The 12,510-nt window shown below is 55.2% G+C and overlaps 4 protein-coding genes across 4 annotated transcripts; 3 read left to right on the plus strand and 1 right to left on the minus strand.

Moving 5' to 3' along the window:
• Positions 1-532: 532 nt before the first annotated feature.
• On the plus strand, positions 533-1,987 carry CABS01_08698 (uncharacterized protein; the record flags this gene model as incomplete). Its single annotated transcript, XM_060542056.1, has 6 exons — positions 533-578; positions 638-810; positions 867-950; positions 1,000-1,348; positions 1,401-1,799; positions 1,854-1,987. The coding sequence occupies 6 exons, from the start codon at positions 533-535 to the stop codon at positions 1,985-1,987; spliced, it is 1,185 nt and encodes a 394-aa protein (XP_060400946.1).
• Positions 1,988-3,363: 1,376 nt separating this feature from the next.
• Positions 3,364-5,951, plus strand: CABS01_08699 (uncharacterized protein; the record flags this gene model as incomplete). Its single annotated transcript, XM_060542057.1, has 4 exons — positions 3,364-3,445; positions 3,520-3,992; positions 4,047-5,124; positions 5,179-5,951. 4 exons carry the CDS (start codon positions 3,364-3,366, stop codon positions 5,949-5,951), a joined length of 2,406 nt encoding a protein of 801 aa, XP_060400947.1.
• A 723-nt stretch (positions 5,952-6,674) lies between these two features.
• On the plus strand, positions 6,675-8,199 carry CABS01_08700 (ribosome biogenesis protein ytm-1; the record flags this gene model as incomplete). The annotated part of the gene is made up of 2 exons (XM_060542058.1): positions 6,675-6,771; positions 6,845-8,199. 2 exons carry the CDS (start codon positions 6,675-6,677, stop codon positions 8,197-8,199), a joined length of 1,452 nt encoding a protein of 483 aa, XP_060400948.1.
• A 479-nt stretch (positions 8,200-8,678) lies between these two features.
• On the minus strand, positions 8,679-11,962 carry CABS01_08701 (Sec8 exocyst complex component specific domain-containing protein; the record flags this gene model as incomplete). Its single annotated transcript, XM_060542059.1, has 2 exons — positions 8,679-9,327; positions 9,390-11,962. The coding sequence occupies 2 exons, from the start codon at positions 11,960-11,962 to the stop codon at positions 8,679-8,681; spliced, it is 3,222 nt and encodes a 1,073-aa protein (XP_060400949.1).
• Positions 11,963-12,510: the final 548 nt, after the last annotated feature.

The following is a 12,510-nucleotide window of genomic DNA, read 5'->3' on the forward strand; positions in this document are numbered from 1 at the left end:
TCCCCACCCCGCACCCCTCGACCGTCCGTCCGTCATCCTCGCTCATCACTGCTCGTCGCACAACACGCTCCATACCCTGCTCCATCGTCAACCTATCAATCACCACCGACTTGTTCGAATCTTACACTGCCAGACGGGCTGCTAATCAACCAAATCATCAGCTCCCCGGAGATTGCTCAACGTCGACTTTGACACAAATCCAAAATTCCCTTAGCGGGCGAGACTGAACCGATCCCCGACGCGAATCCGCTACCGGCGCCGCTCTCAATTACAACCTGCCTCGCGACCACACCTGCATCCATTTCTTTGGCTCTCGAAGCAAGCGATTGGTTCGTCGGCTCCCTACTTCACTCTCGTGCAATCACCCTTGCACGAATCCCACGCCAGCGAAGCATAGTTCTCGTCCTCCGCTGCCCATCACGGCCCGCCTTCGAGTCTCGGATCCGTTACCCCTCACTCCTCTCGATCTCAACTTGCCCAACTTCGGCCAACAATAGCAGGGCTTTGCCGTGCTGACAACACCTTCCGAGCCATGGCGCAGAACCGCCCCGCCGCCTTCAACACTCTCAGAATGGGAGGTAAGCTACAGCCAGCTGGAAACCAATTCCTTCCATGGCCATACTAACGTGATTGCCAGAGGTTATTCGCGAAAAGGTCCAGGACGGGATCACTGGAGAGACAAGAGATCTCCAGTACACGCAATGCAAGATTGTTGGCAACGGCTCTTTTGGTGTCGTCTTCCAGACCAAGCTCTCGCCTTCAGGAGAAGATGCGGCTATCAAGCGTGTCCTCCAGGACAAGAGGTTCAAGGTTCGCCATAATATCTACCGACCATGGTTTGCTATGGCATGCTGACTTGTCCAAAGAACCGAGAACTGCAGATCATGCGGATTGTCCGGCATCCCAACATCGTACAGCTGAAGGCGTTTTACTACTCCAACGGCGAACGCGTAAGCATTGTCCTATGCCCGAACCCGAATATATGCTGACACGACACAGAAAGATGAGGTGTATCTCAACCTTGTCCAGGAGTTCGTTCCCGAGACCGTTTACCGTGCGTCCCGTTTCTTCAACAAGATGAAGACGACAATGCCCATTCTCGAGGTTAAGCTTTACATCTACCAGCTCTTCCGCGCCCTCGCCTACATCCATTCTCAAGGCATTTGCCATCGTGATATCAAGCCTCAAAACCTTCTCCTTGATCCTACTTCAGGCATCTTGAAGCTTTGCGATTTCGGTAGCGCCAAGATCTTGGTCGAGAACGAGCCAAATGTGTCGTATATCTGCTCTCGATACTACCGTGCACCAGAACTGATTTTTGGTGCCACAAACTACACTACCAAGATTGGTGAGCTCATTGATACCGTCGGCGAACCCCCAATGCTAACATTTTATGACAGACGTATGGTCTACCGGTTGTGTTATGGCAGAACTGATGCTCGGACAACCCCTCTTCCCTGGAGAGTCAGGCATTGATCAATTAGTCGAGATCATCAAGGTCCTGGGCACTCCAACACGAGAGCAGATTCGCACCATGAACCCTAACTACATGGAACACAAATTCCCACAGATCAAGCCGCACCCCTTCGCTAAGGTCTTTAGGAAGGCAGATGCGAACGCCATTGACTTGATCGCGCGCCTTCTTGAGTACACCCCTACCGAGAGACAAGCGGCTGTGGAAGCCATGGTTCATCCTTTCTTTGATGAGCTGAGAGACCCGAGCACGAGATTGCCCGACTCTCGTCATCAAAGCGGCGAGATTCGGGATCTGCCACCTCTTTTCGACTTCACTCGACATGGTCAGTATTCTACTCCGATTACGTCCGCTTCGTAATTTCTGACAACTTTGCTAGAACTATCGATTGCCCCGAACCTGAACCACCAGTTGGTGCCCGCGCACATCAAGCCCGTACTCGCAGGAAGAGGATTGGACATTGACAACTTTACTCCGATCCCAAAGGCCGACATGATGGCCAAATTGGATTGAGCCAGCCGAAGACTTGTCCAGGAACTCAGCGCACTCGTGGATCGTTCCCGACTTATCTCGGCTGCAAGCCTATCGTTCGACCAGCGCACACCGAGATGGAGTTCTTGCATGAAATGTAGGGGCATCGGCCTCGACCGGACGATGGACCAAATGACGATGAGATGTTACACGTGCGATGACGACTTGAAGCTGGACTGCATCGAATGCTCAAAGCGCAAAGGCTTACTGGCGAGGATTTGCGAGGTATCTTGTGCTTCGTCAAGTGTCAGCCCTTCCACTACAGTGTAGAGGAGGCACGGCAAGAACTGGGCTATTGGGGTACGCCTACGGATTCCGCAATACATGACCACCTTTTCATAGGAGGCTGTATTGCTGCGTATTGCGAAAGACGCCATTCTGGACTATATCACGATACAGGATTCTGAATGGCTTTCAATTTGTTCTTCACCTTATTATCGAAAACGCTTCAGGACGCTTTGGCAAACGATTGTCTGGACGGCTCAGCCTCACCTTTCTTCGTCTTCTTGTCACTCAGTATGGTCTGGCAAGACTTCCTCAATTATCAGAACTCGGGAGTGCAGGGAAGATACTACGTACGATTGTGGGGTTAAATCATCTCATGGTTGCTGGTAGAGAAAGGAGGAAGCTCTGGAGTCGGGATGCCCTCTCCTGTTGGTTGGGAGACGTGGGCGGTAGGTCTGGATTGGTATTAGGCATGATTCCGAGGAAAAGATGTTAGCTTTCTCTGTTTATTTATGGCAACGCAACGACGGCGAGCCAAGGAGGTCACTTAAAAGGGTCGGGACTGGCTACTTTGCTCAGACATTGGGAAAGGCTGCTATTATGAATTTGGCTCGGAGTGGCCTAGCAGAACAACTGCCAGGCAATCGACTCTATTCTTCATTCTGGGCTCATGGCTGGTATTGTTTCACACTTGTTTGCATGTGATGATGTATTATTCTCGACCGCCGAAAGTAGAAACTTGAAGCCAAAAGACCATTTAGCGAGGTCGGGTGTACAGAGAGGTATTCACACAAAGTGAGGATACGAGTGAGGTACCTAGCTATGGCTCTAGCGGGAACCTGGGTGTGTCCTGTACCTGTGTGGTTCTGCCTCAGGCCAAAACGTCTGGTGGTCTTGGCGGGCAGGCAGGGGCTCACTGGGGCCAATGGACGCGGCCTGCACCTGCCTTAGTACCTGAACTCACAGTTGCTAGCAGGGGAAGCTCGCGTCTTTGCTCCGTCACTTTTCGATGGATCCTGCCTCGAGGCTACGTGCAACTGAAAGATCTCGTCCCCGGTTTACCAATTGGCCTTCTCACACACACCATCACCATATCTAACCTTGCCCAATCATCAAATACGCAGCTGGTTGATATGGGCGACTACGAGAGAAGACGTTATCATGGTGGCGGCGGCGGCGGTGGAGGCTACAACAACAGGAAGAGAAGGTATCGAGGTGAGCCTTTCTCCCCATTGTGCACCTTGTCTCTGTTTCAGCGCAATCTCGCCAACTGACTCTGGCTACGACAGACGACGACGATAACGATCACCGACAGTCGCGACGAAGGATCGATACTGCGCCCCTTCCTGTGAGAGTGCGAAGACAGCTCCTCTCTCTCGCCGAATCCCCGCTGCGACGCTGGCATGAAGAGGTCCAAAGCATCGCGCACGTCGTCGCCGAAAACGCAGAGGACGCCGAACTCCGCGAGAGCTTCGTCAGTCTCGTCTTACAGCTTTCGCTAGAGCAACCGCTCAAGACACCGTTCGTCGCTGGTGTGGTTCTTCTCGTGAACACGCTGAAGCCCGAGATTGTGGATGAGGTTCTCACCAAGCTGAGCGTCGCGACTCAAGAGAAGATCCAAGCAGGTGAATGGAGAGATGTGAAGCTCTATCTCAAGTTGCTTGCGTGCCTACAAAGCTCTTTGGATGGCGAGGGAATTTTCCCCGTCCTCGAGGAGCTATTTGGCCGAGCGGTAGACTTGCAAACCGCGAGCTCTGATGACGTAGATATCCTTTGTCCTTCGCTATGTTTACCCAAGTTGCTAACATCCTTGTAGACCATTGGCACCGAGCTTGTGAAGATTATTCTTCTCACGATTCCGTACATCATGTCAGCAACGCCCGATCAGTGGCTCCAAAAAGCCGCCGACCTGATGGACAAGACCGAAATCATTGCCTCAGAGCCTCACGCCCTGCAAGTTCTGATCGATCCGTACCTCGCCGAGAAGCAAGACCAGCCTACCGGGTCCATGAGCTTCATCGGCATGCTCCAAAAGCAACTGCAGCATGAAGCGGCCAACGGCTGGGAGCTATCTTGCCTGCCTAGGCCCTGGAAGCTGCCCCTAGAAGAGATCGAAGCACAAGAGAAGCTGGATAATGCTACAAAGCATACCCTCCCCACCATCACAGTACCCGAGAAGATTGTCGCTGGATCAAGACCGCTATTCCCTGAAGTCTACTATTCGGTTTATAGCACTCAGGACGTCGAGTCTGTCCCGCCTGTCACGGATATTGCCGCGTCGCTGGTCAGAGATGGCCTGGTTGATACGATTAACATTCTCGACTTCAACCGCAACGTTACTGCGCGGTATCTTATTGACCTAGATTGCTACTTCTCAGACTCAACTTTCGTCAAGCGTGCAACCCCTTTTGACAGACTTCGGGACGTCGAAACTGGCCGCTCAACGTGGAAGCCCGAGGATGTAGCTGTAGATGCCGTGTTTTCACAACTCTTCCAGCTTCCACTTCCGGAACACAAGCTTGTTTACTACCACTCAGTCCTGACCGAGGCCTGCAAGATTGCGCCTGCGGCAATTGCTCCCAGCTTGGGTCGAGCAATCCGGCACATGTACCGCAACTCTAGCCGAATCGACCTGGAGCTCTCTCAGAGGTTTGTTGACTGGTTCTCGCATCACTTGAGCAACTTTGGCTTCACCTGGAAGTGGACGGAGTGGGTTGATGACGTGTATCTGCCTGACCTTCACCCTCAGAAGGCATTCATTATTGGCGCGCTCGACAAGGAGATCCGGCTCAGTTTCGCTCAGCGTATCAAGGGCACACTGCCCGAGCCATACCAATCACTGATTGGGCCCGAGAAGGAAAAGGATGTTCCAGACTTCAAGTTTAGTGATGAGAGTAAGTGACGAGCTGCGATTAGCGAGAAGTTTAGTAGACTGACAGATACGATAGGTACGCCCTTTTCTGCAGAGGGTCGCGAGATCGCTGCTCTGCTGAGACGCAAAGCACCTGACGAAGAGTTCCAGCCGATTATCGAACGGATCCACTCACTTGCGATAGAGCGCAGTCTGGATCCTTTGGTGACGAGCACCGATGTCTTTGTCACAGCCGTGTGCTGGGTCGGGTCCAAGTCGCTCAGTCACGTACTCGCGTGCATTGAGCGCACCAAGGATCGTCTGCTCGACGTTGGCGCGGCATCCGAGGCGGCTAAGTCCCAAATCATTACTGCAGTCATGTCGTACTGGGCGGCGCAACCCGGTGTTGCCATTTCCATCGTCGAAAAGCTTTTGAACTACTCGATCCTTTTGCCCATTTCGGTCATTGAGTGGGCTCTCTCCGGAGGCAGCCACGTGCAAGGACAGTCTTCGGGCGATTCTTTGGCGCAGCCTCACGTCTTTGAGCTGGTGTTTGGTACCGTGTCCAAGGTGACTGGCCGCGTCAGACAACTTCTGACCAAGGAGGCCGAGGCCGACGAGGATTTGAAGGAGAGAGACACCAAGGCGATGCGCGATCTCTTCAAAGCGATGGAGGATGCGCTAGTTAGCTGGGCTTCAGGCAGCAAGGACGAGATGATGGAGGAGATGGACGGAGCCGGTCAACGCGATGCCCTGCTTCGCCGCTGGGGTGAGCGTTGGCTAAGGGTGTTCCGCCGGAGGTCCGCCATTGAGGAGGCCTTCATTTTAGAGGCGAGCAAGGAGCAAGTTGCTCTTGACAACGCCGTCTGAATCAGCCTGGCTGATACTGACACGACGGGCGTTGTCCTTCGCTTTTCAGGCAGCGTGCCTTCAGTATGTATGATTACTTGAAAATGGTTCATGGGTTGGCAATGGACCAGGCGAAAGCCCTGGTGGATATGAGATCAAGGATTCCGATCTCGACAAGGTAGCTCAAAACAGGCACAGATTCTTTCCTAAGCAATTCAGTATACAATGGTGGTTTCAGTAGCCGAATGAGTGACCTGGACAGCGCCAAAGGCCATTAACGTCATCGGTCCAACTTGTGTTTGATTGTGATAGCGGACAAGCCCGTTGCGCAGGGTAGCAAGTCGGTCCCCTGTGGCTTGATACTGAGTACGTCCTCAAGCCCCTGTGCGGAAGTCAGCGGATGCGGGGCATTGTTCAGCCTGCTGGCCCTAGCGTTGGTCCCTTTTTTGCGCTGGAGCCATGATTGGATATGCCTAGCTCAGCGGGGTGGAAGTCTCCTGCAAGGCTGACATCAAGCTTGGGGAAAGGAAAAAAAAAAATTGGAAATGCCCCGTCTATCAACCACCGAACTCCAACATACGGGAAACCAATCGAAGCCACTCTCGCTGCCCTCGGACTATTACTTTATCACAGGGTATAAAGCAACCAAACTGTCCGGTATTTACGAATATTAGGTTCAATTTCGATTCTCACTCGGAAGCTTTGAGCCAATCGCAACAAGAAAGATTTCAGACCCTCTTCGCAATGGAGTCCTCAGTGGCCCAGGTGAAGGTGAACTTCACGACAACGCATGAGGATTTGCAGTTGGACGAGAGCAAGAGGCAGTTGATTGTGCCCGCAGGTATGCATGCCCGACCGGATATCCCGACCTACTGGCTTCCCACAGACTCTGACCTTGTACAACTCATCTATAGACATCAAGCGATATGGCCTCTCAAGGATATTGAACTCCGAGTCCATGCTCAACACCTCCTCCCCCGTGCCTCTCGACTTCCTCGTCAACGGAACCTACCTACGGACCACGATCGAAGAATACCTCAAGGAGAATGGCCTCTCCTTCGAGACGACGCTCACGTTGCAGTACGTCCGCAGTCTGCTGCCCCCCGTCTACGAGGCATCCTTTGAGCACGACGACTGGGTCGCCGCCGTCGACGTACTCTCCGCCACCTCGGCCGCGGGCCGCTGGTCCGGCGACGCCCTCGCCCACGGCCAAGACCGCATCCTCTCCGCCGGCTACGACGGCCTCGTCCGCATCTGGGACGGCTCCGGCCAGTGCCTCGCGACCTCCCCCTCGGCCCGCGCCGGTGGCCACGCCAAGCTCCTGACGGATGCCAAATTCCTCTCGTCGACGCAGATCGCCTCCGTCGGCCTGGACCAGAAGGTCGTCGTCTGGAAGTACGCCGAGTCGGCCGACCGCTTCTCGGGCGAGCTCAAGCCCACGCTCGAGCTCCACGGCCACAAGAAGATGATCAACTCGCTCGCCGTCCACGGCGCCTCCAAGAAGATGCTCACCGCCTCCGCCGACGGCCGCGTCGGCCTCTGGCTGGCCTCGAAAAAGGGCAGCCCGGACGTCGACGCCGACGACATCCCCGCCACCCACGCCAGCAGCGTCAAGCGCGCCAAGCTCTCCAACTCGTCCGTCACCGTCCCGCAAAAGGGCGCCCTGGCCATGATCCAGGCCCACGCCGCCGACGCCTCCGTCACGGGCGCCGCCTTCCACCCCACCGACGCCACCGTCGCCTACTCCGTATCGGCGGACCACACCCTCCGCACCCTCGACCTCACCACCGCCTCCGTCGTCTCCACCCTCACCACCCTCCACCCGCTCCTCTGCCTCGCGCCCATGCCGCGCAACTCCTCCCTCGTGGCCGCCGGCTCCTCGGCCCGCCACGTCACCCTCCTCGACCCCCGCGCCTCGGCGTCCGCCACCTCGGTCCTCACCCTCCGCGGCCACGCCAACATGGTCTCGGCGCTCGCGCCCTCCCCGGACAACGACTACAGCCTGGCGTCGGCGTCGCACGACGGCACCGTCAAGATCTGGGATCTGCGGAGCGTGCGGCCCGCGACAAAGGACGAGGGCGGCGGCAGCGTCAGCGAGGCCGTCTACTCCATCGGTCGGGAGCGGCTCAAGGGCAAGAAGGCGCCCGCCGGCGGCGAGGGCGTCAAGGTGTTTGGCCTCGCGTGGGACCAGGCGTGGGGTCTGGTCAGCGGTGGCGAGGACAAGAAGGTGCAGATCAACAGGGGGAGAGATCTCGTTGCTTCTTCGTGAGAGGATTGGTGATGGATGGTGCTGGGGTGCTGCGAGTCTGAGTGGCGGGATGTATGGGTGAAATGTATGAGAGAGATGGAAGGATGAGAAAAGGTGGATGCGGAAGAATTACGAATTGTGTGCCTGTGTTTTCGTGTACATGTGGTTGGGAAAAGTTTGCTGGCATTGAAAAAGCTATAGACTACAAGAATAATACCCCCCCAAAATTTCATCAAGACTTGCAGGGTGTCATCCCTCCCATATTTCGGTGATGAATCGGAAACGACAACTCTGGTTTGTAAGTCGTAGCAACGCAGTAGGACCGAAACCACATGATAGAGCAAGTCCAGATGATGTCAGTAACCCTCTTTCTCTGTTTCTCTACCTCTCCTGAACGCCTCGCAAAGTGCAAGTATAGTTAAACCATAGCCAGCCAGCCGTGATCGAATCAACTACACATCATCAGCCGTGAAAAAACAGACCACTTCTCTCTCCTTCTTCTAAGTCTGCCACATGTGCTCGCTAAGCCCAAGCATCTTATCCGCCATCTGCCTCTTGGCGGCGCTGGCGATCCCCCGCTCGGGGTTGGACAGCTGCTCGCTGAAGCACAGTTCCAGCAGCGTCCTCAGCTCTTCGTAGCTAAACGTGTCAGACGGGTCCGCGTGCTCGTCCTTGTCTTTATCTTCGCTGGCCTTTTCGACAATAGCGTCGGGTCCCTTGTCAAAGAGGGCAAAGTAATTTGACGCGCGCGCGAGGTCGACGCCCTCCTCCACGTTCTTGAGGTTCTGCTGCAGGACCAAGATGTTGAGCTGCATGCGGCCGCATCCCTTTGCGTTCATGGGCGAGACAAAGGCAGCGTTGGTGACTAGGTAGTCGTTGATGAGCAAGCCCAGACCGGTGCGGATGAAGGCCGTTTCCTTGGCGCGAAGGTACCGCGCAATGGTCTCATCGTAGAGGACGAGGTCCGAGTTGAGATTGAGGATTTGCGGATCAGGCTCCGTAACTTCCTGGTCGAGAAGATAGGGGGCCGTGTCGGTGGACAGGGCAGTGCGGAGGGAGTAGATGATTTCGCATCGAATCTCCATGTGGAGGGTCAAGAGCGCGGTGCCGGCAAGTTCTTCAAACGACGAGACGATTCCATCGAAAGCCCTGGTATTTGTGTTAGCAAAGCAAGAATGGTATGGGGACTTCAAGAAGAGAAAAAAACTTACTGGACGGTCTCCTGCGTCATTGGCAGACACACAGGTCCATCTTCGTTTGTCGCCTTGTTGGGGTCGTTCATGAGCGTCCACCGCTTGCTCGAGCCTCGGTTCATGTTTGGGCGGGAAGAGTCGGATTCGTTGCGAGTAATGTGACGCAGACCTGAGATCTTGACTGCAAGCCACTTCATGCTGGTATATAAAAGACAAAGAGAAGAGATGGTGTCCTTGTCTTGGATGATGTCGGCCATCTCCATGCGCTTCTCATTGGTCTGAACAATGAGCAAACCGACTTCCTTCTCGAGAAGTTCGCGCTCCAGTGTGTCCGATGTCCACAGTTGCTTGATAGTTTCTTGGACATCGCCCTCCTCTAGAGCCATCGCTGCAGACATGCGTAGCTTTGTGGGCTTGTCTGGTTGCGCCTGAGTTTTGCTCACAAGGGACTTGTACCATCCAAAAGCACGGTCGTAGTATCTCATCATCTGGGTAATGATGAGCGTGCTCAAAGCCTGATCGTGTGGGATGGTGCCCAGCATGCGGCAGAAAGCTGTGACAATGGCAAAGAAAGCTGTCGTGCCCTTGAAGACGGGGCGTCTGGCAACTTGAGTCCATTCCTGGTCTTGTAAAAATGTATCAGCTTCGCCAAAGATGGTATCGCTCAACTTTCCGAGAGTCTCATCCAGCTGAGGCTGGAAGACGTTGACCAGGAAGTTATCCAAGAAGGACGTCAATGTGCTGGTGGCAAGATCTGAGCCCGGTGGTACAATCATCTTGAGACGCTGAAGGAAGACAAGAGTAGGAGGGAGGAGCAAGCTCATGTTAAAGACGCTGGGCTCGACCAGAGACTTGTATGTACCAGTTGTCTGCTTGTTCTCCCAACCTGTAGCGCCTCCTCCTCTCTTGGTGCTGCCCTCGGGTACTGGTCGCTTCTTGTCAGCCCCGGCCTTCCGAGAAGTGTCAGTCAAGCCGGGAACGGCAGATCGGATAATGCTCTCAAGAGCCTCGTATTCAGTCGTCATATCAACAGCTTTGGGGTCGCCCTCAGAAAACTTGAATAGGTGCTCTCTAGCGGCATCCTTTTTGCCATTGGCATTGGTCCCAAGCTTTGGTGATGTACTAAACTGGTACACGTCGGCGTCCGTGGTGACGTAGTTGTGCAGCAAAGAACGAATCTCGTTCTGGTAGAGATTCCAAAGCTCCTTGAAGCTACCCAACAGGGCGCTGTTGTTTCCAGCGCCTTCTCGTCGGATGAGGGCCTTGATCGCCTCGTGGAACACGCGGTGACCCTCAGCAATAGCCTCAAACTTGCCAAAAAGCGTCCACAGGAGATCGTAAATGACATCTGCTCTCATTTGGGTCTCTCGACTGCCGTAGATGTGCAGTCCCTGAGAGTTGGTCGAGCCGCCGCGTAATGAGCTAGGATGCCGTTGGTCGACCTCGTTAAGTGTCTCATTCACAATGGTAAACAGCTCGACAGGTAGTCTCTGCTTGAGGGTGTCAACAGCCGTCTCTAATCTTCCCAATTTGTTAAGGGACTCCACGAGCAGTGACACGTATGAGAAGGTGTCAGCCTCCGGGTTTTTGGCCGGATCTTCAGTCGCTGATGCTTCGAAATCCATGGCGTCCAAGACCTGGTGGAAAGGAGCAATGGTGATTGATTCGTAGTTGCCCTCCTTGAGAGCGCCTTGAGTCTTGGCGAGGTTCTGCCACCGCTCTTGACAATACGGCGACTTGAGGTAGAGGTGCTCATGAAGCTCCTCAACCAAGATGTCCATGAGTGCTGTATCCTGATTGGCAAGGTAGCCCCTCAGATCGCTCAGAGCACCGATATCGTCCAGCTCTGGTTTCCTCAGTTTGCGCAGAGCATTCTGCAAGACCTCGACTGCACTTAGGAAGCGCTTCTCGGAGATGCGGGCTTCTAGTTGATCCGGCACCAGACGCAGCTCCTCCAGCTCGTTAAGCGTGGTGAGCAGCTCATCGTAAGCCTGAGATGTGGCCGAGAGCTTCTTAAGGTCCGGGTCCGACGTGCAGAGGCTCACCTTGGACGTCAGCAGGGAGTCCTTGAGCGTGCGCACCCTCTTCTGCGAGGCCTGGATGCTCCCCTGGATCTTGTGGAACGTTCCGATCGAACTGTTGAAGCCCTGGTGGTGCTCGTGGACGATGCCTTTGAGGGAATTTTGCAGATAGTCGTGCGTCTGTCGGAACTGGTTGTAGTCGTGCGCGCGGCCTACGGAGCTGGTGTCGAGGAGCTGGAGGGCGAGCTGGACGGGCACGCAGTCGGTCTGGCACATTGCCGGCCACTCCACCTTGACGCGCTCAAGGACCTGGCCAATCTGTCTTTCCGCGTTCGTCTCCTGGATGCGCTCGCGGCTGCGGACTGGCGGTGGGCCGCCGCTTCGAAGTGTAGGTGGTGATCGGGGGTTCATCGCTGGCGGTGATCCCACAGCGTATCGGTCACCGCCGCCTCCTCTGTCGCTGCCTGAATATCCATTCCCGTATGGATCGTGATCCTCTTCTTGCCTGCCAAAGTTGCCATATCCGTTGCCGTTGCGGTAGCCGCCGCCACCGCCGTACCGATTGGACATGGTGCGGGAGCAGGTATGTGTAGCGAATTAGGTCGGTAGGGAGGGGAATCGCATCGCGAACGAGGGGCCGTCAGGGAGTGAGGACCGGCAAGTATCGGTAGGGAGCGATGATCGGCTCGAAGGAGAGATGCGGCGCTTATTCTCGAGTCAATCGTGCTGTCAATCTGTTGGTGACCGGGCGAAGGGGGGTGAGGATTCCAAGTTGATGAAGTTGTATTCGTGGTTGAAGTGGACGGAGCTGGCTTGTCAACCTGGAAGGTGCTGGCGTCCCGCTGCAGCTAGGGGTGCCGGATGGCTCTAGCCCAGCCGTCCGCATGCATGTTTCAGCGATGTTTGGATGTCACCTAGGGCTCTCAGTGGTTCGCTTCAGCGGTCGACATCAGTTCTCCACCAACCCCGGACGGACTCCATGCCAATTGACCCGCCCTGCCGTCTCGACGCGCCGTTGCGCCGCAGATGCTCCTTTCTCAACTCCCGACACCGAAGCTTGAGACCGGGGCTGCCGACCGAGCCCGTTACTCACACCGACTCCTGAACAATGGGATGCC

The sequence above is a fragment of the Colletotrichum abscissum genome (genome assembly GCF_030869225.1).
Source record: "Colletotrichum abscissum strain IMI 504890 chromosome Unknown Scaffold_20.1, whole genome shotgun sequence".
Classification (NCBI taxonomy): Eukaryota; Fungi; Ascomycota; class Sordariomycetes; order Glomerellales; family Glomerellaceae; genus Colletotrichum; species Colletotrichum abscissum.